Source organism: Penicillium digitatum, chromosome 3 (assembly GCF_016767815.1).
Source record: "Penicillium digitatum chromosome 3, complete sequence".
NCBI classification, from domain to species: Eukaryota; Fungi; Ascomycota; class Eurotiomycetes; order Eurotiales; family Aspergillaceae; genus Penicillium; species Penicillium digitatum.
The window spans coordinates 3111995-3134300 of record NC_089386.1 but is presented as its reverse complement, the minus strand read 5'-3'; the positions used below and the strand labels follow the sequence as shown (position 1 = coordinate 3134300).

The 22306-nt window shown below is 49.6% G+C and overlaps 11 protein-coding genes across 11 annotated transcripts; 6 read left to right on the top strand and 5 right to left on the bottom strand.

The window, feature by feature from the left end:
- Positions 1-20: 20 nt before the first annotated feature.
- Pdw03_8663 (Transaldolase) lies at positions 21-1318 on the top strand (the record flags this gene model as incomplete). Its single annotated transcript, XM_014682383.2, has 5 exons — positions 21-128; positions 183-311; positions 364-764; positions 815-1154; positions 1226-1318. The coding sequence occupies 5 exons, from the start codon at positions 21-23 to the stop codon at positions 1316-1318; spliced, it is 1071 nt and encodes a 356-aa protein (XP_014537869.2).
- A 910-nt stretch (positions 1319-2228) lies between these two features.
- On the top strand, positions 2229-4352 carry Pdw03_8662 (uncharacterized protein; the record flags this gene model as incomplete). The annotated part of the gene is made up of 1 exon (XM_014682382.2): positions 2229-4352. One exon carries the CDS (start codon positions 2229-2231, stop codon positions 4350-4352), a length of 2124 nt encoding a protein of 707 aa, XP_014537868.2.
- A 260-nt stretch (positions 4353-4612) lies between these two features.
- Positions 4613-6443, bottom strand: Pdw03_8661 (SWR1-complex protein 4; the record flags this gene model as incomplete). Its single annotated transcript, XM_014682381.1, has 3 exons — positions 4613-6101; positions 6174-6291; positions 6350-6443. The coding sequence occupies 3 exons, from the start codon at positions 6441-6443 to the stop codon at positions 4613-4615; spliced, it is 1701 nt and encodes a 566-aa protein (XP_014537867.1).
- Positions 6444-6741: 298 nt separating this feature from the next.
- On the top strand, positions 6742-7579 carry Pdw03_8660 (GOLD; the record flags this gene model as incomplete). The annotated part of the gene is made up of 3 exons (XM_014682380.1): positions 6742-6901; positions 6971-7350; positions 7430-7579. The coding sequence occupies 3 exons, from the start codon at positions 6742-6744 to the stop codon at positions 7577-7579; spliced, it is 690 nt and encodes a 229-aa protein (XP_014537866.1).
- A 711-nt stretch (positions 7580-8290) lies between these two features.
- On the bottom strand, positions 8291-8721 carry Pdw03_8659 (DUF427-domain-containing protein; the record flags this gene model as incomplete). The annotated part of the gene is made up of 4 exons (XM_066102030.1): positions 8291-8325; positions 8400-8586; positions 8640-8660; positions 8710-8721. 4 exons carry the CDS (start codon positions 8719-8721, stop codon positions 8291-8293), a joined length of 255 nt encoding a protein of 84 aa, XP_065957113.1.
- Positions 8722-9003: 282 nt separating this feature from the next.
- Pdw03_8658 (Glycoside hydrolase, family 1) lies at positions 9004-9656 on the top strand (the record flags this gene model as incomplete). Its single annotated transcript, XM_066102029.1, has 4 exons — positions 9004-9021; positions 9076-9111; positions 9335-9364; positions 9426-9656. 4 exons carry the CDS (start codon positions 9004-9006, stop codon positions 9654-9656), a joined length of 315 nt encoding a protein of 104 aa, XP_065957112.1.
- A 491-nt stretch (positions 9657-10147) lies between these two features.
- Positions 10148-11477, top strand: Pdw03_8657 (putative GPI anchored protein; the record flags this gene model as incomplete). Its single annotated transcript, XM_014682378.2, has 5 exons — positions 10148-10272; positions 10332-10455; positions 10525-10715; positions 10975-11250; positions 11300-11477. The coding sequence occupies 5 exons, from the start codon at positions 10148-10150 to the stop codon at positions 11475-11477; spliced, it is 894 nt and encodes a 297-aa protein (XP_014537864.2).
- A 652-nt stretch (positions 11478-12129) lies between these two features.
- On the bottom strand, positions 12130-14931 carry Pdw03_8656 (Sensor histidine kinase/response regulator, putative; the record flags this gene model as incomplete). The annotated part of the gene is made up of 1 exon (XM_014682377.2): positions 12130-14931. One exon carries the CDS (start codon positions 14929-14931, stop codon positions 12130-12132), a length of 2802 nt encoding a protein of 933 aa, XP_014537863.2.
- Positions 14932-17780: 2849 nt separating this feature from the next.
- Pdw03_8655 (Proteasome B-type subunit) lies at positions 17781-18602 on the bottom strand (the record flags this gene model as incomplete). The annotated part of the gene is made up of 4 exons (XM_014682376.1): positions 17781-17924; positions 17991-18445; positions 18503-18521; positions 18600-18602. The coding sequence occupies 4 exons, from the start codon at positions 18600-18602 to the stop codon at positions 17781-17783; spliced, it is 621 nt and encodes a 206-aa protein (XP_014537862.1).
- Positions 18603-18937: 335 nt separating this feature from the next.
- Positions 18938-20481, top strand: Pdw03_8654 (GLUT4 regulating protein TUG; the record flags this gene model as incomplete). Its single annotated transcript, XM_014682375.1, has 2 exons — positions 18938-19074; positions 19134-20481. The coding sequence occupies 2 exons, from the start codon at positions 18938-18940 to the stop codon at positions 20479-20481; spliced, it is 1485 nt and encodes a 494-aa protein (XP_014537861.1).
- Positions 20482-20925: 444 nt separating this feature from the next.
- Pdw03_8653 (60S ribosomal protein L36) lies at positions 20926-21956 on the bottom strand (the record flags this gene model as incomplete). The annotated part of the gene is made up of 3 exons (XM_066102028.1): positions 20926-21009; positions 21313-21498; positions 21912-21956. 3 exons carry the CDS (start codon positions 21954-21956, stop codon positions 20926-20928), a joined length of 315 nt encoding a protein of 104 aa, XP_065957111.1.
- Between the last annotated feature and the right edge of the window lie 350 nt (positions 21957-22306).

Below are 22306 nucleotides of genomic sequence, written 5' to 3'. Positions count from 1 at the left end.
GATCGATATTGACACCTACGATGCTGAAGGTTGTGAATCTCATGACTCGCGTTAAGCTGAAGACTGATGAAATTGTCACATCAGCTTCCAAAGAGATCGGACCTTTCCAAGATGCAACAGGAAACCAAGTAGGAGAAAGTGTTTGGATGCTCTGTGGTGGTATTTGCTAAATCAAAGACCAGTTCGAAATCCAAGCGGAGATTGTCAAGCCCAGCAGAAGCGCCGTGTTATTGAGATCAATAGCGTTGGCGACCACAATCCACCCACAATTTGCCACTATCACCCTCGAGGAACTCGCCGTGGAGGTAGTGGTAGGCGATCAGTAGATTGAGTGACACGAACTTTTGAAGTTGACCGGTCCAGGGTATCGAACTTGCCCTTGAGGTCATCCAAACTGTCCATGGAGATGTCCATGTCATGGTCAACCCGAGTTATTCTTACAATACAGAAGCAATAGTTACCAATGCTCAGCGTAAGATCAAAACATTCAGATTCGACGTCCAAAAGAGGAGTATTGATTCATTTCCTGCAGGACTTCATCGTATCTGCCACATCGTCGACCCCGATTTCGACACGTCTCGCCTGGTTACCAAAGTGCCAGCGACATGGGAGGGAATGCAAGCAGCGCGTCAGCTCAAGCAAAGTGGAATTAAATCTTTGGCCACAACTCTCTTCTCGATGGAACAGGCGATTCTTGCGGGCGAAGCTGGCTGTATATCGGTCTCACCGTTTGTGCATGAGCTCAAAACTGAGACTTATCAGGGGTCGGTACCATATCCCAGGGAAACTTGGGTGGATCTCTAATTCCTTACAGATATAAGGACACGGACCCGATTCTTGGTGTCTGTGTGCAAGCACAGCAGTTCTATCACCAGAACTCTCTACCCACGCGGTTGAAAGCCTGTGTGACACTGGATCTTGATGAGTTGATAATGCTCGCCGGAATCGACGCACTGACTATAACACCAAAAGTGCTGACGGCATTGGCAGCTACAGAGAGACCCCAACGGGAGGTGGAAAGTATGTCCTTGTTTCCGAAAACTGCTACGGCCACAGAGGCTGTCAAGTATCCTTCATATATCGACTCCGAGAGTCAATATCGGGTTCATTTCGCTGCGAGGGAGGGTGGAAAGGCGCAGTTCAAGACAGCGCAGGTATGAAGATATTTCCAAATTTTGTTTCTGGTCAAGGTTGCGCCGCCAAGACTGACTAATCTCCAAATTAGGCAATTGCGTTGTTCTGTGATGCTCAAACTGCAGCGGAGTTATACATCATGTCTCGATTGGAGGACTCTTCTAATATCCCAATAAATCTATGAAGTGCTCTAACAGGGTAGAAATTCTCTGTTTAACCCACAGTTTGTCTACATGAGGGAGACTTGACAATATTGTTGAGGATATATATATCTGCAGAAATGCTCCCAATCGAATGTGTGTAGCTTTCATTCATTGAACAACTGTTCAGACATTGTAACTGGAGGTCTGTCTTGACTCGTTCTCTCATTTCGCCACTCCGTCGTGACACTGCGGTATTATGCTGTGCTGTGAACCGTCAAACAACTTCAAATTTAGTCAAGCAGTGATTGGATAGATGATGGATTGAGAGCTAATGCTGTGCGAGAAATTTCGACTCGGACATTTCATGGCTCTAGGGTCACCCTGTCAAACTGGGAGATAGCTCTAGGCCCTCCACATCAACCGAGGTGTTCGTTATGGTCTAGTGGTCAAATTGATGCGGCGTTAAACTGATCCATCAATCCAAGTCATCTCGATAAACAGCAAGAGCAACCTCGGGATGTTCTGAATTGGAAGGCACTGTAGTGCCTTCCCCCAAATGCCCAGAAGTGGGGGGGGGGGGGGGGGGGGGGGGGGGGGGGATTTAAGCACACGTAAAAGCTCATCTTGTAAGTATTCCACATCCCAATGTTCTTCATTACATGTCCTCGTCTCCGAAGGGGACATGGAGCTAATTCCCCGAGTGGCTTCGCACAATCATATCAAGATGGTCAAATGCAGAATGTGGGTGGTCCCAGGGAGCAAACCCAAGGCAAGGGCTCAGACGAATGCTTGTTTCAAGATTACACCCGACTAACTCGAGATATTACAGGCCCGCCGCCAGGATCAACGGCAACCCCTGTCCGACATCATAGCAGGAGATCTACAAGTCTTTCACGTCGGCTCCGTCATCGATTCTCAAGAGAATCCAGACAGTCGGGAGAAAACCGTCCCATGTTTCCGTTCTCACTCAAGCTGAAGCCAGATCCAACTAAAGGAACTGCAGGGCTATCGACGGTTGGGGACATGGGAAGCAGCCTGATGAGCGCACGTGGATACGATAGCGATGCCCAGTGCATAGGGAGTCCTCAGCATGCCGACCATATGAAAGCGTCGCCCAGGTGGCCGGCATTTCGCAGAATGGGGTTGCACGATCTAATAGAGCACAGTCGTGAGCGAAATAACTTGGAGATGTGGGCGGGTGCCAATGGACATGATCAATCCGACCCCCCAGGAACTCCCTTCGCGATGCATTATGTACCCACGCCACCAGGAAGTTTGAGGGAATGCTCAGTTCATCCCAACCCTGCAACCGAAGACACTGGTAGCCAATCCGTGCCGTCATTCAGAATTGAGCGGTTTGGCGAGCAAAATGGGTCCACCAAATCTCTCCCAAGTCCATATGCCAATCAAGAAGAGATAGCTCCAGCAAATCAAGATCGTCTCCGATCTCGAGAGGGCTTTGTAGGAGGCAGCAGCGGGGAGAACCTTCAGAATCTTGTGGCTGGCTGGGCGCAGTACATGGGGTCAGGTATTAATGATTTTCGCGCGGCATCCTCGACCTCGTTAGCCAGGGAAGACCTAGGCATTACAGTTCCCAAAACACGACAACCGACAAGTTCTCCCAGGACACGCTCCGAGGCCCGAGTACCGCATCTTGCTGGTCTAGACCTTTCGCACAGACTGGCGGGGACAAGCATGGGGTCCGGACCGCCATCAGCTAGTCCATCCATGTCGGAACTGCCACGTCCGAATAGATATGGGCCACAAATGGCATCGCAAGAGAACTTTCAGTCGCATGAAAGATCGGTGACATCGATAATTGCAGGTTCCGAGCCCCCGAACCAAGCTATGTCTCATCAACGAGATGCCTCCTCTTTCTATTCGCGCCAAAGCAGTAACCCTTCACGGGGGGCATCTGCCGTTCAATCGCTGAGAGTTCATGCTGCAAATGCAATTGATAGCTTACCTAATATTCATGCACAGATGGCAGCTGAGACTGGCTCCGTTCAGTATGAACGGAAATCAGGTGCCGAGGTTCTGAAAAGCAAGTTCGTTGAGCAGCCTGATGCGGCAAACTGGGAATCACCCCAGGTTCATGGAATTGATAACGGCCTTCACAGCGCTGGACCACATCGTAGAGTCAGTCCCGGCTGGATGACCGGGGGCCGGCGAATGGGCTATGGGTATAGCTTGGTGGAAAATCCCGAGGGCCACCCACCAACAGTTGGAGGGAACAGCGGTCCAATTCCGAACGGGAATTGGCACAGAGACACTCCGGAGTTTGGGTCTGACAGCCGACAGTCGCCCAACAAAAGTCCTACGAATGCCAAGGGGGAACCAGTTTTGACACCAACGATGTGGGCCAAAATGAAGAGCCATTCAGTTGGAGGTAATAGGCACGTACCTCTGGCAGTGGATTTGGCCGGTGAAGGGATGGCTGCAAGTGAAGGTCGCCGTGCAAGCTCAATTCCCGTACAGCACATGGAGTCGCCAACGTCTGCCAAGTCCCCGACTTCTATGAAGTCCCCAACTTCTGCAAAGACATCAACTTCTGCGAGGAGCTTCTATATCGAAGACGTCGACGAGACGTTCCTAAGTCGATGGGCAAAAGCCAGCCGGTCCACTCGTAATCAACCACAACGCGGCGGATACCCAGATTCAACCCATGGGCAAGAAATCTGCACCCCAGATGCTTCACCACTTGGCGAACGCCACTTTTCGATGGCTCAGACAAACCATCCGCCGTCCGTGTACTTCGATCCGTCGAATGACCGGAGTGCTGACAGAACAAATGGAGAGCCTTCCCGGTCTCGTAGTGGACGTTGGATGCTAAGGTTTTCCAAAAACAGGGGAAGCAAAAGGCACTCGAATCACCATCGAAAAGAACCATGCGAGGAAGTGCCAGTACAGTACCGAGAGCGTCCGTCAAGTGACCTGAGGCGTGTAAACTCTACCGGAAGCGACAACATGGCAGAGGAGCTCGCGAGTGCCTATCAAGAGTGCATTGGGATGCCCGGGGCTTTTTATGGAAGCCGGTGGGCGAGCCGTACAAGTCTGGTGGTGGAGGCAGAGTGACGAAGAGGCACAGCGATCATTGCAGGAGTGATGGGGGTATCTTGGTTGAACAAGCATACACATACTGTTATCGAGGAGTGTGGCAATTCCGCTGTTATTTTTACCCGCGGGGATGGAGTTGGTTTGATTATGCGTATGTCTCCCAGTCGACTGTCATTAATCGTACAGAAATATGGGTAATCCATCCCTAATACATCTTACACTTCTCACATGCACACAATAAGAGGTATGGGACTATCACCAGTAGAGCAGCGAACCTTTCATCTCCGCTGTCGCTTGTTGCTCTTTTCACTTGCGCCACTAAGCACACTAGCAGACCGCTTGTGATGACCATCCCCTTGTTGGACACCATTGCCTTGTGTGTTCTGCAGGGTAGCCGAATGACCCAAAAGGTCGGTATCGCCGTCTTCCGTCTCCTTTTTCACGTGAGGATGTTCGGGGTCAGCGCTTGGTCCCGAAGTACCAGCAGCTTCCCGTATCTTGCGCTCCCGCTCCATCTTCGTGGCTTCGAGGACACGAATCTCGCTTTCAACTTTCTCAGACACCTTGCGGGCGTCGAGAAGCATGTTGACGGACTGAATGAGTTTCTCGAAATCCTTGCATACGCGTTCAGTGGGCATGAACAGGCGGACCGGGATCTCAAGCTCGGAAAGAGCATTTGCCAGTTTTTGGGTTTGCACGTTGGACTTGGCCTGCGTAAGTCGCTGTGCACGGTCGCTGCGGAATTGCACGCCTGCCGAGACACGCTCGTGATGCTGGACACCGTACTTTGTTTCCTCCGCCGTGGTGAGCGTGCGTGCCATTTGGTTGGGTTCCTTTGATGTGATAGACCCCTTCTTGTTGGTGGCCTGTGTGACGGGGGTCTCGGCTCGGCCTAGGCCACCAGCGGTGGATGGAGTCTGGCCAGCGGGGCTTGGGATAGCACCATCGCCAAGGATGGAGCGGCGTTTCTTGCTCTTGTCGGCTTGTAAAAGAGTCTGCAGGAGCTGGGAAAGACCCGCGCTGGACTGGTACATTGTGGTGTTGCCGACGCTGATGGGAACCTCGAGACGGGAGTAGAGTTCTCGGCGTTCGGTAATGAAGTTCTGCTCGTTGCTTGTGATGCGCTTCAATTCTTCGAGTAGCATTGCCTCCTCACGGACCTCGTCTGCTGTGCGGTTCAGCTGAAGGGCGGCTAGTTCTTTTCGGTCGCGCTCTCGGTCGGGATCAAACTTGAGCATCTTCTCATGTAGTTCGAACTCGGCCTCGGACATCTCTGACGGTGGGTGCTCTATTGAGAGCATTGTTGCAGCAATCTTATAGTATCGCGCTTTCATCTGCTCCATTGTCCGATGATGCTTTGCAGGCACAATGGCATTCGCATCCGGTTTAGTGTCCATCTGTGGTTGGTAGTCATAACGATCTGCGATGAGCACCCAGCGAATGTCATAATCAGTAACGAGATCCACCAGGTAGTCTGTTTCCTCGCGCGACCAGTCATCACTTGTGAGATGTCGAGTGTATTCATCGTCTGTGTATCGACGAGGCAAACGCGGTTTAACGTTGTACTTGGCGAAGGCATATTCCTGCTCCGGCAGTTTCGGTACGTCATCTTTCTCTTCTTCCTTGGGCTGATCCAAGTTCGTTTGAGACTCTGCGGGAGCGGGTGTAGGGGCGGGAATAGGTGGTCGCGTCGACTCGTGTTTTCTCTGCCAGTGGTTCAAAACCAGGCCGTCGGAACGGGCGTTGTTCGTGAACGGGGCCATGCTCCTATACATGATCCAACGTTAGCACGTATTCGAGGTTTCCAAAAAAAAAAAAAAAACTGCACCACCAACCTACCATGGTCGAACGCGCAGTTTGTTCATCCATTTTGGACGGCCCTTGTATTTGTTCTCATTAATGGCGATTGGTGGCGCCCTTTCGCCCAGTAGCGCGTACAATTCACGAGTAATACCCTCTGCAGCGGGAGACAGTCAGTGATCAACCTCACTCCTGACATAACGCATTACACCTACCTGGTCGCTTCTCGACCACTTTCTGTTTCTTGTGTGGTCTGGGCTGCCCTTCTGCGGGCAAATCTAGCATGTCGCGAACATCGGCCGCGGCCATTCTGGCGGTTCGATCGGGGTAGTGGTCTGCCTGGATACGACACTAAGGAGCAGTTTCTTTGGTCTTAGCGATTAGAAATTTAACAAGCGATGGCGGAAAGATAGGAGCAATTTTAGTTTGATGAAATAAGGACTAGTGAAAGTTGAGCTTGAAGATCACATCGACAGAGGCTTCCCGCTCACAAGGGAGGCATTCCGGAGACGGCAGGCGGTGAGGAGCCCCATGGGTCCCTGATGTTGACACCTTCACGGAGAATAGAACTTGGCCGTGCGACTATCCAATTGCCCAACTCCTCATCATGGTTTTCACTGGGACATCCTCGTCATGGCTGGCGTCAGCTTTGACTCTTCTCTCCTTCTTTTCTCTCTTGTTCCCAACTAATGCCCTGTACTTCTACATGGAGGGCCGGCATACCAAGTGCTTCTTTGAAGACCTACCTAAGGGTACTCTTGTGGCTGGTATGCGCTCACCTCTATAACCTTCATGAAGGAGCTTCCAACTAACAAATGACGTTAATCAATAAATAGGCCGTTTCGAGACGGAAGTTATTAACCCCCAAGCCGGCACCTACACGATCGACCACGCCTTGAAGATGCTCATCACCGTCGACGAGACCTTCGACAATGACCACCGCGTTGTGTCCAAGCGGGAAAGCCACTCTGGTCGCTTCCATTTCTCCGCCGCGGATGGCGGCCAGCACAAAATCTGCTTCACACCTGAGACGGATGCTAGCTCCAGCTGGTTGTCCAATTCCCCTGGCGCCGTCAAGGTCATCGTCGACCTTGCCATTGGTGAGACTAGCCACATTGAGACCGAGGACAAGGACAAAATCAAGAACATTGTGCAGCGGGTCAAGGATCTCAACCACCGTTTACAAGATATCCGTCGTGAGCAGGTGTACCAGCGGGTAAGGATTACCCCGCATCCAATCTATGGATAGGGCCCCTGTGGATAGTTGAAGCGGACATGCTAATGTCTTATTCCAGGAACGTGAATCTGAATTCCGCGACCAGTCTGAGACCACCAACTCGCGAGTCGTGCGCTGGACCCTTATCCAGCTCGCCGTTTTGTCCGCCGCCTGCGCCTGGCAGCTTTCGCACCTGCGGTCGTTCTTTATTAAGCAGAAGTTGACCTAGACGCCGCGTTGTCTCATTTTCTACAGCATATCTTCTTTCTTATACCTTGCATCTTCCTTCCACCTCTGCTGCGGTTACACACGCCTGTTTACTTGAATCTTGATGATTGGTTATTGTATGTGTTGTTGCTATGCGGTTCTTTTTTTTTCTGGCGAACGACAGATCTTTCTACTCTATTCGGTTGTATTTCGACCTCTCGAGGTCCCTTTGTGAACTTGTCAAGCAAACCGGTCAACGTTTTAGTTAAAAGGGGGGGTGCAGAGTGCTTAGAGCATGGTCAATTGTTGATCTAGGTAATGGATGTAATGATATTGTTTCTTCTTTCCCACGTCTTTCGCCTATCCAAGGGCCGTTCAGGCAGTTGTTTCATTCGAGAAACTTCACATCGAATGATGCTACAGTCAGGGCTGCAGACAAAACTATAGCGGTCGACATCCTAATGGTTAAATAGCTATCACGATCGATAAAATTATTGCCTTAACCAGTTACCACTTGAGCAAGGTCATCTGTGCCACGCTTGTGGTTTATTCTCGGATATCAGACTAAGGTCACCAAAGCCTATCGGAACATATAGGGCCAAGACGTTAGGTCAAAGATATCTCAGTCCTCTAGGGCTTTTCACGGCCTGAGGAATGAAAAGCTTCCGGCGCAGCATGCTCCACATTGAGCTTCACATCTATTGATCTTGCTACATCCCAAAATGCCTCCTTCTCATGGCTCTAGTGATATTTCGACCTTGTCGCTATCTGTTCATCCGCAATGGAGTGTGAGATACAACAAGAAATTGCGGCCAAAGGCTCATCACAGGACGATGACTTACCGAAAGCAACATGATCCTTGATATCAGCCGCTGCATCGTAGGGTTCCCGGTAATACCAGGCTGCATTTTCCAAAGTCTGCCCGTTCACCATCAGATGCCAGTAAGAGGCGTAGCCTTTCCAAGGGCAAAAAGTCGACCGATCGGAGTCTTGCAAACCGAAATCATCAATGATTGCTGAGCGGGGAAACTGTTTATAATGAAGTCAGTGAATGTCAACCTATTCAATCTTGTCAATCTCACATAGATGTTATTCTCCACAGTCTTCCCACTCTCTGTCTCCGCGAGGATGCGGTTCCCCACTTTAGCAAACAGCTCGGGACATGATGTTTTTCGGGATAGGAACGTAAACCTGAGATACGTCTTACAATTCACGTCTGTTCAAAGGTGGAAAATCTCAATCAAAAGCAAATCCAAAGAGAAAAGTGCGGTCTTCCTTTTATTTCTTTTGGGGTAACTCGATAAGAAGGGATGGGGAGACAGTCTCCGTTCACGCCAAGAGCCAAAGCGAATCAACCATCGACCCCATTTGTAACAATGTTGGTTTTTGCCTCTTCTTTCAATCAACGATCTTTCTGTCATCTCTGTCCCCGGGAATCGTTTCAGCATGATGCAACTCTCGAATGTAAGTCTCCTTGTTCTTTGGAAACCTGTTGCCCGTTATTCAACACTTCTCAAGGGGTTACAGATCAGAGCTCTCTCTACCGAGTTCAAGGTAAGGATGTCTTCTGTCAAATAGTGGTAATGGTAATTTGGAATTGTTGGTAAACTTGGTGTTAAGAGGTAGTTGTCTTTTGGGTGATCTACAAATTTCATGGTTATAAACATGGTTGATTTGAAATTGGTTTTATTCACCTAGAAAGGCCTGTTCATAATCGTTATGGCTTGCCTATAAATCATAGTATCTCATACTGACTTGATCTCCAAATTCTCTTCAGATTGTACTTTTCCTTGTGCTCCGCGATGTTGTAGGTACTGCTGGGCAGCGATTGTCCAAGCGACGAATGTGACAACACCACCATAGTCTAGCACAAGACTACCCCCGAATGCATGAGAGAGCAACTCCGTGAGAGACTTTCTGACTTCACCGAGTCGAACTATGCTCTGCTCAGAGAGGCCGACATTGATTTCTACGGGAGGAGCTATCACACCTCCCAATTTGCCCGGCATCGCGACGAACCTGCGCTTGAAACCAGTTTCATGGGAAATGTATTCATCTCACAGAAAACGGATGTCCATGTCCTGGCGAGCCTGAGATGACATGCGAAGAGGCTGTGAGCGATACCTACCGAATCCAATACTTCGGAGATCATCTCAATGCGGTTGGGAGAGCACGCACAGAGGATGGCTCTGATCTCAAAGGCTATTTTGCGTGGTCATTGATGGACAACTTAGGGGTTTACCTTGCTTTGTGTTTCAAGATCTTTGAGCTGATGCTCATTCCAGAATGGTCCGAGAGATACGGGGTTCGCTTCGGCATAACTTTCACCAATTACAACACCCTGGAAAGAGCACCAAAGCAATCTGCTTTGGTGCTGAAAGGCACGTTCGATGAATACATGGGTGGAAATGCTTCGGAATCACAAGAGAGGAGATGGATAGCATCTGACAAGCCTATAGCACACTGAGACTAGACGAACAATCTTCCGTTAGATATCATACAGTCGATCTCGAATTCTACTTCAAACTCCTGCATAATTGCTCTGCCTTCATAAAGATTATAGACAAGACATTCAAGCTCGTATCAATGAATGCGAATGGATGCAATAACTCACTTATCAACCAAGCATCGGGACTACCCCAAAAGCCAAGAAAAAGACAGAGATATTACTCCGAGATTGGATTGGGTCAACCGCGTGCCTGGTCTTGATAACGGGTGGGTAAATTCATGATCCTCTTTCTGGTATCTCATATAACCATCACAATCTAATCTAGCGAACTTATAGGGGCTGTCGATGGTTTCATCCCGGCCCTTGAGAGCACGGGCAATAAGAGCTATCAGGAACTCGCGCAACAATGGCAGGTCTGGATGGACTACACTAAGACTACTGCCGCTAAGGTACAACTACCATGATCCCCTGTTCGATTGATTTTGGATCAGTCCACTAATCTTCTGTCTGTTGACCAGATCTTTTACAAAGGAAATGGCCGGGTTTGCACCGTCATTGATATCAAAGATCAGTCCCTCCCTGTCAATCACCCGTATCAGTCGTATCTATGCGAGACTAAAGATCTACTTGATGACCCTTTCGAAGGCGAGATTTTCATTTCTCAGCTACAATTCGTTGGTGGGTTGTTGAAAGCCAACAAACAGGCGCTGTAGGAAGTGAAGACAGTCCAGTTGGGAAGCGTGGGATACAAATTGGGCGATTTCGGGCCTGACACTGTCCATAAGGGTTTATGGGTGCCAAATTGGAGACGAGAAGACAGTGACTAAATCCCGGAACAGGCTTTTGGCTCTCCAGCCACGAAACCTGGAAAGCACTGCAGATGCCCTACTAGGATATCGACAATGTCCGGTGAGACTCGAAGCAGAAGGTAGAGACAGGTTACCAGGGACTAATATTTTCCCATTCAGTCGCGGATTTGCAACCGCCGTGCGAGTTCGGACCTGCAACTCAGTCACCACGAAAATGCCCGGCATGTTCGCCTCAATCAACAAAATCACTGATCCATCCACCGGCGAAGTAACCGACTACATCTCAAATGCTGGTATCCCCTCTATCTCGAACCAGACCGTCCAGGATCTAGACGTCAATGTGCCGGGTAGTGTATTTCCGACAATCTTGGTCGACAAGTCTGTCGGTCTCGCTTGGTGGAGAAATATGGTTGTTGCCAAGAAGATGCAGCGCAGGTGAGACCTTTGAGATATCCAGGTGGTGCGGTTGGTCTGATGCTAACAGACATAACTCTCCAGATATTTATGGCAGCACTGAATCCACTCGTGTTGATGGAACTGCAGTTTCTGCACTTCTCACTTGGGACAGCAAGGTCACCACGGTAATTGCACTCCTCGGGGGAGCGACCGATTTCGTTCGTCGGAGGATGAAGGCGGACAGTGCATATGATGAGTGTGTGTAAATTCTTCAGGTCAGTTCTTCCAGATGGCCCCTATAGGGAAAGGGAAATTGCCAATTGCTCCCAAATAGGCTGAATACTCTCGTGTCTTCACGCACCTGGAAGGAGAAAACGTCGACTTCGGTCTCCCCCGCAGGAGACTGTTCCGAATGCAGGATTGGTCGACATCACTCTTTGCAACTAGAACAGCCTAGGTCAACATGAATGATAGCCACAGTACTTTCATAGACAAGAATAGTAAAACAAGTGATGATCAAATCTACTGGATTTAAGTGCTGGCATAGCTATAAGGCTGTCGAGAGTGGAAAACACATGGCGGCTAGGACTCGTGATTCAGTTTGTCGCTGTTACAGTGTAGTGTGGGGTGATCGCTTGTGATGTATCATCAATCATTGTTATCCGAAATGGGAATAACGAAGATAGGAGGTGTCAAAAAAAGGATGATGGTATATGGCAGTTCAAAATGAACAGGCCGCCGAGTCAATGCAAATCGTAACCTGAAGAGGCCTCTGGACCAAAGGAAAAAAAGAAGCAATTGAGGGAGTTTTACACGAAAGAAAGATCCGCATGCAGTGGGTATATAACGGTCTTAGCACGGAAATTCAAGAAAGCAACAGTTTTTTCAGACGATGGGCCCTAGTGGTTGCACTAGGACTTAGACAACAGGGTTGCCAGTACCACCGCAGAATTCGAGAATCAACCGTTGAAGGTCAGAAAGCTTGTAAGGTTTCGTCATATAGCCTTTAATGCCCACTCTCGAGGCGCGGTTCAATGCCTCGTCGCTAACATCGGCACTCACAGCAAGAACGGTGGGAGGTTTGGGAGGTGATTGCGAACAAAGTAGACTGGAAATTGACTCTATTTCCATGGTGTCAGGGCTTTGGGGCTTGCGTTGCTCAAAGGCAGCACCTTGGTCCCGATGGTTATCGACCATTTGGAGAATTCGTGAGGTCGCTTCATATCCGTCCATTTCAGGCATCCAAAGATCCATCAAGACAACATCGATCGGTTTGATTTTTGTAGCCAGAGATGGCTCCTTGGTGACGCCTTGCATTGGGTCGGGACTAACGTCAAGGACAGTGGAGAGCTTTGACATAGAGAGACTGTCTTCGAAAATTTGGACGGCTTCTTTGCCATCGGCCGCTTCGAGGACATCGCAGTAGCCAAGTTTGCGTAACATGTTCACCAACACGCGCCGGTTGATTCGATTGTCTTCAGCAACCAGAAAGCGCAGCGGATATTTCTCCCCAAGCTTCTTGTCATATGCATCACCGGAGATGTGAGTTCGATGCAACCGGGTTTGTAATGATGGCCGCTGGAGTTTTGGGCTTTCAGACAGGTTTTCGTCGGTGGTACACGGTGTCGGCTGTTGCAGCTGACAGGTTTGGGGGAGAGTAAATGCGGAGCTAGAGGGAGAGGGGTCAGTGAGAAGACTGCTGACACTGCCCTGTCGTGTTTGGTCAGTGGTAGAGCTAGATGGCGTCGCAACGGTCTCATTGGGGGTGCCAGGGCAGAGTTCAGCTTCACGTTGGTTCACGGGAATTCGAATTCGAAATTCTGTACCACGCGTGGGACCGGAGGTCGACGATCGCACACAAGTCAAGTCGCCACCCATTTTACGTGAAAGACCCTTGGCCACAAGGAGACCAAGACCCAGGCCATCTTTGCTTCTTGTGGTCGATGCATCCTCACGAGCAAATGGCTTGAAAAGATTGGGTAGGAACGCAGCGGGAATTCCCGGGCCGGTATCGCGGACAAGAATAAGAACATCGTTCTTCTTGGGGTCAATGGTTGCGCAAACAGTGATGGTGCCATTGTTGGTAAACTTAATTGCGTTGAGAAAGACGCATGAAATCAGTTTGGCCAGATCACGGTCATCGGCAAGAAGCGTTTCCGGCAATGATGGGTCCACAGACCAGTCCACAACCTTGGTGAACAATTCACCATTCGAGGACCGCGACCGAATCTCAATCTTTTCACCAAACTCGGTTGCATTGCTAACCGCAAAATCCGGTCGACCACCGACATGAAGAGACTCATTGATCACCAAACGGAGAAGATCTCGCAGTTTGGTGAAGCGCAAAGCAGAACCTCTCCGGTTCACATTGATCCCCTCAAGGAGTAAGTGAGGTGCGGATCGTCGTACTGCAAGAGACGGGCGGGGGTCGACCATGTTAGCCATTACAGCTTCGAACTGGCGAGCTGGGGTAGCATGTACGATCTGCTCACTTTCGTGGACAGCATTCTTGACTTCTTCGCTGCGGGGTGAAAGCTCTTGCCGAGACGAAGCCGCACGGAGTCTTTGCTTGCGTGCTGGTCGAGTATTTATCTCTGGTGGTAGGCTCTGTCGCCGTTTGTACGGATTTACAGCGATATTCTTTCCTTCGACAAAGACGCTCGGGCGGGTTTCGGGAATAGTAGGTGGGACTGTGAGACCGCCAAGTATATCGGGCTCCTCCCGGAGTGGTGTTTTGGGTATTTGCATGTTGAGCTCGTATGCATGAACGACGTTGTCAGCCGCTTCAACGGCACGTCTCGCGCTATCTTGAACCATCTCGATCCCCTCCTTGAGAGACTGGAAAATCGCACCCGATTTCACAGGAGTTTTACTTTCCATCGCCTCGCGCACTGTGGCGTGCATAACGTCAAGCATACCCACCACACCCTGCATCGGAGTCCTCAGCTCATGGGATAGGCTTCGGGCGTACGGTTTGAGAGGGTGTGAGTTAAAATCAGCGGCTTGATGGAAGGCGGCAGTCTGGGGGTTGTGAAAATCAGGGGTATTTGTCGTCGGATCATCTAACACTTCATCGAGGATTTGTTTCCCAGGGTCTAGTCGTTGTACAATCAAGTCTTCGAGTGAGTGGAGAATCATCTCCAGGAAGGACCAGGACAGGTTTCGCTGCCTAAGACCATCTCTCGACCACATCAACCCGAGATGTGCCAGGCACTTTCCAGCCGAAAATAAGGGGATGGCCAAATAACCATCGGCGCCGAACGGTAGTTGATCATCGCCGAACGACATGAGTGAGCTGAGATTCTCGGGGATTAAACAAGGCCGTTCGTGGTCCATATGCAGTAAGGGGTTCCCGCCCGCAAAAAACCTGTTTCGCTGCAAACCTACGGTCTGGTAACCATCGTTGTAGTAGAAAGCTGCACCAAAAAGGGACGGGCGCCGCCCGCCTAGTTCGGCCATGGGCTCACTCCCGTGCACCCTCCGGGCAACGAACCCATACTGAGCTTTGGTTATGGATGTCATGTCCACCATAAGCCGTTTCCAGAACAGCTCGGTGTCAGATGCTCGCAACCCCTGTTTAAGTGTGACCAAATGTTCAATGGCAGTGGTCTGCGCACCATCATTCCACGTTCCCAAGTCCCGTGGCACATCTCCGTCGTCACGAACGGCGCTTAGTCGGTCACCGGTCATGCACTCGGATTTGCAGGAGGGGAGCGACATGGTAGAACAAGGCTGGACAGCATGGGAGAAATGCGGCTCGGGCGTGTCGGGCATAGTCCATGTGGCAATCCAAGGTGAAGTCGGTTCGAGAGTTCGTTTTTTTTTCAGGCTGGTTATTTATCCAAGGGCAATGACCATAACTTTGAATTGTATAAACAATAGGTGGACGAATCGAGACGACTTCGACTTACATCCACATATGAATTGTTGGAGAGAGACGGCCCAGAAGGAGGGGAGAGGGGATTTTCCGTTAGTTCGATGGGGACCAGGCGGTCTAGACACACGGCCTGAAACAGGAGTTGTCAAGAGCTCCCAGTTTTCTAATGTAGAGCTACTAATTTTTCTAACGGAAAGAGTTTCAAGTTTCTCTCGAGCTTATATTTCCCTTTGAAGATCGTTCTTCTCGCTCTGATTTTTTCCTCTCGAGTGCTGCGGAGGTGCACGGAGGTTGAGCTGCAGGATCAGCGGGATCTATGCATGATCTCGGATGTAACGAGGACCTGACATTTCCGTGTGTCATGGCAGCACCAAACATGTACCAGGTACCAAGTACCCGATAGCCCTCATTCTGGTCTAGAACACATCTACTACTGTTTTTTTATGTTGTGTGTTATACGTTGTGAATACTCGCTATGGCTCCTTTTTGTTCTTTTTTCAATACTCTCTGAATGATCAACATTCTTCTTTACACATATAACCACATTAACTCCTTCTTTTGGTCGATATCAATCTAGCAGGCATAATGAGCTCAGTAAGTCTTCCGTCCCAACCTACCGAGCAAAGCAACACAATTACATATTGAAGCATCTACTTCTCAAAATTTCACTTGGATCGAGAATTCGTGTTTTCTCAACTTGAAAGAGACTTTAGTGAACCTCATTCCAGTGGCACTTTTGTATGGACGTCGCACTTAGGACGTTCACAAATCCGGGCTACAGGCATTTGCGGTTTATCCCGGTACTATACTACCTCTCTGAGATTTTAGACTCATTTGTCAGGTGTAGCTTGATGCATGAGGGACAGTATCCTAATACCCTAAAACCGACATAGAAGTTAGAGGAATGATTTCGGTTTCCGACCGGATGTTTTGGTTGCCCATATGGAAGCCAACCTCGGCCGAACTTATCTCTTGAGGAAGGCAAACTCGTCCTCTGCCAAAAAATCCTGATAGTATCCGTAAAAAAGATATGTAGCTGATGGCAAGGTGAGCTTAAGACTTAATGTCGAGCAGTTGAAATCTCTGGACCACTAGTTGTAGAGTCAGGTCCCACATGGACGCCTTTGAGTGCTCTATTTCCGGAGGTAAATTCGGCACGGAAGGCTCTAGGTTCTTTTTTTCCCCTGAAGATAGGCTCAGCATAGAAGACTTCAGGTGCTCTGTTGCTGAAGATAGGTCTGCCATAAAAGTTGTAGGCGCTCTGTTTTTAGCTCTAGGGACTGGAGGTTGTTTCTCGCTGATAACATCGCCGGATCCTATTTAGGTCATCTCATGTCGTCGAACACCCACATACCACCTATCAATAGACGTATTAAATGCTAAATTTTACTTCCCAACTGGTTATTGAATATACATCGATATGAAATTGAGCACCTGGAAGTCATGTCTTTTTCCAAGCGCTAACGGTTCATCTACAAAATTCTCATGAAGATGGGTATTCATCAAAAATTGAATACATACAGGAATACTTGGTCACATATGCGGCCTTATCGTGTCTTTTTGAATGTTTAGGTCTTCTGTCTCCTTTCTCGATTTAGTTGGTGGACATGACTTTCCTATACTTGAAACCTTTGAAATACTCTCAGACCACTTTCGCCAACGTTAGGACTGTGAAACCAAGGCAACAATTCAGAACCGATTCCGTGGCTTTTTTTTTAGGTGTATTTAGCCCCTCGAATTTTCTACATCGGTGTCACGGTCACGCCTGCTAATTCGTTGTTATTTTATCGGGGCCTGGCAGCTTCCTCGAAACCACCCTGCTCATCCCACGTCTCGCTGACAACGGGGATAGCTCAGTATCGTCGTGCAGCGTCAAGACGACACGTTGAGTACTATGCATCAGCAATGGTCAAATGCATCCTGGCAACAAAGTAAGAGAAGATTCGGGCTGGCACAGTATGCCGAAGCTCTGCACCAAGTGATGATTGCACTAGGCTACGAATATGACAAGCACTATCTGGGTCTACTCAAAGAGACCAACGAATGCCAGCGTAGTGATTCAAGAAGGCGAATCGGGCAGCATAATCGCCCGTACCATGTCTCATTACTACCTTCAACACACCAAAGCCATCCACTTAAACCTAATGCCTGTCATGCCGCGGCACCCATGGCGAAGCCCCAATCAGTTCCTCAATCCCCTTCTATCCGTGTTATCTTGGCGAAAGATCGTGGTAACATCGCCCGGACATGGGCATATGGAACCCGTGGCAACGCATACATACAACAGCAAAAACCTCGACCCCAGCCTCTAGGCTATGGGCGTCACAATAGTCCCGTCGGGTCATTAGCTTGGATGTATAGACAGATTGCACACTTGGTCCAACAACTGCCCGTGGACAGAGGAGGAGATACTCACCTGGTTTGGCGTGTACTACTTCTCCACAGCTGGACTAATAGCGTCAACGAGGGTATACTATGAGCATGACAACGGGGGCCTTTTATTATCGTGATAGGAGTAAGAGAAACATGGAGTCAAAGAACACAATTGCCCTCCGACTCAGGTATCAACCGCTCTCGCGTTGCTCTTGTGCTATCCCGTCATTGATTGACAGTACAGGGCACATACCATCCAACGAAAACCGGGATTTGCCCTCAAACCAACGGAAAGCCTAAAACAGCCACTTCCCCCAATCTAATCCTGTCGTCCCTTCAATAACCGTTGGGTAACCTTGTCCTTCTCTATAATGTAAACCTGGGCACCCCAACCGGAGAGAGCATCTCGGTCGACGGCGCTAAGCAACGCTTGTGAGATAGTCTCGAAGAGGTCCTCGGGGGCCTATGATGACAAAGCGTATTAGACAAGGTGTCGAGCAGGAAGTATGATAACACCAATGATACATACCAGATCAGGCTCCCACAGACCCTCGCAAGTACCGAAGAGCTGGTCGCTTGCTGTTCCGCTGACAATGAAGTCCTTGGCGAAATCGATACAGCCAATGCTGTCAAAGCCGCAGATAAACGGCTTCCCTGTTGTAGGGTTGATACCAGCCAGCACAGGGCTGACGAAGTAAGGACCGAAGCGCTTCTCATACAGCGATGAGCTCACTAGGTTAGCGAGGGTCTGCGGTGCAATGTCGCGCTCCTCGCGCAGCCGGTACATGTTGACCTTGTAACGAAAGAGATCGGACACGGTATTGACATCAGTGGCGAGGCCAGTCAGGCCGAGATAGGTGGATGGAGCGTAGTTGAAGATCTTAGGGAAGTTGTTGGAGATGGTCAGGGCCTGCATGCCCAGGCGAAGGTCACAGGCGATGGCGACGCAGTCCTTGCCCACCATAGCGACACAGGCACCGCCATCTGCAGAACAATTAGTATTTTGTTTAATTATTCACGAGGGACGAGGTTCCGGCATACTGATGTCGAAGGGGTTGGACTATGATGGGAGAAGTCGGTCAGCTTTTGAGGTCCAGAGATTCGTTGATGATAGGGAAAAAGTGCCCATTTTTCTTACCATAATTGCAGTGCTTCAATGCAATTCAATATAAAAGAGAAATTTCAGAGCTAAAGCACAAGAAAACAGAATAGAAAATGTGGTTGAGAAGGGGGCAGGTTGGGGGAGGTGATGGAGGTGAGTTGATGACGGGGAGGAAGCTCTGAGGTACGCGAGAGCTCAGATGACGCCCGCACCGCTGCCTGTTTCGCATGCAACCTTCGACTGCTTTCCGCGCCCTCTTTCTCCCCGCATTCGAATCTCACCCAATTTTTTCTTGACTTGCCCATTTTTCATACCTTTAATGAGATATTGAACCTTCTCTATCTTTCTGTCGGAGCTAGCGTTCTTCATACACAATGAGTGCCCACGTTGTGGTGATCGACGCGACAGCCAGGCGGGCAACAATCAAGACGACTCCCACCAAACACTTGGCCGATATCCTACAAGAAGCATGTTCAAAACTTGGATATAATGCTAGCCAGTACTCATTAAAGTGAGTAAGTGTACCTGTTCTCCGCTAACAACACTGACCTGGACTTTTCTATGCACCAGACACAATCGCAAGCAGTTAGACCTTTCTCTTTCCTACCGTTTGTCTGGTCTCATTTCTGGGGCAAAGCTTGAACTTGTTCAACTCTCTCGCTCTCCGTCAGTTGTAACCGTCGGCCTACAACTGCCCGAATCTGAGGCTCGTGAAGCCCCAAATGGCCGCATCCTTGACAAGTTCCCTAGTACGACAACACTATGGATGGTACTACGCAAGTTCGAGGCAGGTGTTGCAGGGAGTAGCACAGTACGAAATCTCACTTCACGGGCGGTGTCCTCCGCCGATGGTGGAGATGTCGCCGGACGACTATACTATGAGATTCCCGTCCTTCAGATTTTGGAGCGTGAAGTATCGAGCTTCACGGATCTACAAAAAACACTAGCGCAGCTAGGTTTCAACAGTGGCAATGTTCTTATTCGACTCAGTTTCCGACGGACCGAGGAGCCTATCGAAGAAGCAATGCTCAAGATTGGCGAGTTCTTCAAGTCTTCTGAGGATGAGGTTCCTTCGGCACAGGATAAGAACGCAGTTCAAAGAGCAGCTCCCGCTGACAGCATAAGCAAGGAGCCTGCACAAGAGCTCTCCAGTGTCACGGCCGCATCGGACGAAGTTGCCTCATCCCCATCTATCTCCGGACCGGCCACCTCCACAGCCGACTCTGGCCGAACAATTACTGTCTTCTCCCCTCCCTCGGAAGACATCCCTTCGTCGGCAAAATTAGACTACAATGAGAGTGATTACATACCTTCTATTGAGCACGCAAAACTGCACCAGCGGTTGCTCAACGAGTCCTCTCGCCCAAAGCGCTTGCCAACAGACGCCGAGATCGCCGCCAAGGCAGAGGCAGAAGCGGCAAGGCGAGCAGCAATTCACGAGGTAAATGTGAAGATCCGTTTCCCAGATCAGAGCCAAGTGGTCGCCAGTTTTGGGACCTCAGACACAGGACAGTCCTTGTATGAATTCGCACGAGGGTGTCTTACTCCACCGTTCGCCAGTGAGAGCTTCACTCTCACTGTCCACGGTGTATCCCGATCCAAGCATACAAACGTCATACCTCCATCAGACAAGAAGCATCTGATCAAAGATCTAGAACTGGCTGGCCGTGTGCTCGTCAACTTCTCTTGGGCTGATAACGCTGCCTCTTTTGTTCATGAACGCCGGTCGGAGATTCTACGCTCCGAGCTTCGGAGCCAGGCTCAAGAGCTCAAGGTGGAGCAGCCGCCAGAGCTCAAGGAAGATGTTCCTGCTCCCTCGCAGCCGGGTCCAAGTAGCGCTCAGGTCGGTAATAAGCCTAGCGGGACACGGAAGAGTGGTGGCATTCCGAAATGGCTGAAGCTGCCGGGTAAGAAATGAAACCGAAATGATGAAATTTATTTGGTTCAGGTGAGCGACATGTGCTGCTCTTGATGATCATGACTTGACTATTTGGCGTATCATGTGAAGATGCATCAATATCTTAGACGTGCGTTTAGACTTAAAATACATGTTTTTTAAATTTCATATAAATAGCTTCAATACGCATGATGGATCAAGTCAAACATCACTCTGCATACTTCGACAATCATGCGCATTTCCATCTACGTTGTAAACCTTCATTTGGAAAGTGGCTCAATTGCAAATATCAAACGTGAAATGGTTGAATATTGTTTTCATTATGGTTTCACTCCATACGACAGAGAAGGAATCCCATATTTGCCTTCCCCTTCATGCACGCCCAATTGCCACGAAACCCCCTTTCCGATCCGAGAATCACGCTTTTTTTGCGTCGAGTCGTTAAAACGAAAGAAAAACAGGAATTTAGTGAGCACCGGTGCGGCGAGACTCAGCAATAACCTTCTGCATGGACTCAACCTTGGCCTTGCCGCGGCCGAAAGTACCGAGCTGGACATGAAGTTAGCAAAAATTTCAACGCATGGATCAACTGGGTGGGCTCCGATCCTAATGGATATCGCGTGATTTGGGCCAAGAATCCCAATCCTTGAGAACAGAATAGTAGTTGCACAGGCTTGTCCAAGCACAGACCAAGTAGATATTGAAATCAACCTAGTTCTGCACGATAGACATGCATGCATGCAGTACCATTCTGATACACCAAGATCTTGACCCTATCGATCCAAATCCAAGTAATCCAAGTAACAGAGCCACCCAGACGAAAATGAAAAAAAGGTTGAGATTAAAACGTACGCGCTTCTTAGCGAGCTTGCGGGCACGCTTGTCCTGGGCGTTGCGCAGCAACTCAATGATGCGGCGCTCGTAGGGAGCGAGACCAACGACCTCCTGGGCGATTTCGCGGACGAAAGCGGTGCGGCGAGAAGACTTGCCCTTGGTGCGCGAGATGCGGGTCTTGGGGGTGTTGAGGGCGGTGGTTTTCTACATCAGAACCCAGTCAGTACGTCTGCTTCGGCAAGTCCCATGTAACGGCCGCAGGTCCCGGTGTTCTCTTCTATCCGAGTTTCGTGTCTGTCTGTCTGTCTGTCTGTCTGGGTAGTTCATAGCGTGATCTGAACAGGGCTGCGTTGAAGGAGAGTGCTAGCTTCGGTGCCAAAGTCGAATCCAAAAAAAGCGTTCCGTGATGTCGAAATTTTCCCCAGCAGGTCTCGGATTTTTCCAATGGGCGATTCGATTGCATTCCTCCTAGTCGTGATGTTTCCCAGTGTTTTCGCGATAAACCTTGACCCAACTGGTTTTGAGGAGACCAACAGACCGAACGAAAAGAAAGAAGAGACCCTGGGAGACCTTCAAACGACCGAAAAACATGGTGTAAAGAGACAGTAAGAACGTACCCGGCCCGCGTTGAGTCCGACCACAATTCCGGAGCGTTCGGCCATCTCGACGGTTGTTGACTGAAGGGGTTGGCGGAGGTTGTCGAAGAGGAGGTGAGGGAGCCGTGTGAAAATCGCCTGGTCTTTTGCCTGGAACCGCAAAATGGAGCCTTGGCGTTGGTGCGGTAGGCGAGTGACTAGGGCTAGGGCTGAATTAATCAGGACTAGCGTAAATTGCTGACACCTCAGGCACTGAGCCCAATTTGTCTTGGCCTACACACGTGATTATTTTTATAGATCGACCTCTTACTGCCTGGACTGTATCTGACTTGTCAACATCAACTCTGTCATGGAATTGTTTTACATATACTACAACTATGTATTTTCATGGACACATGATTCGTTCCTTGCAGTTC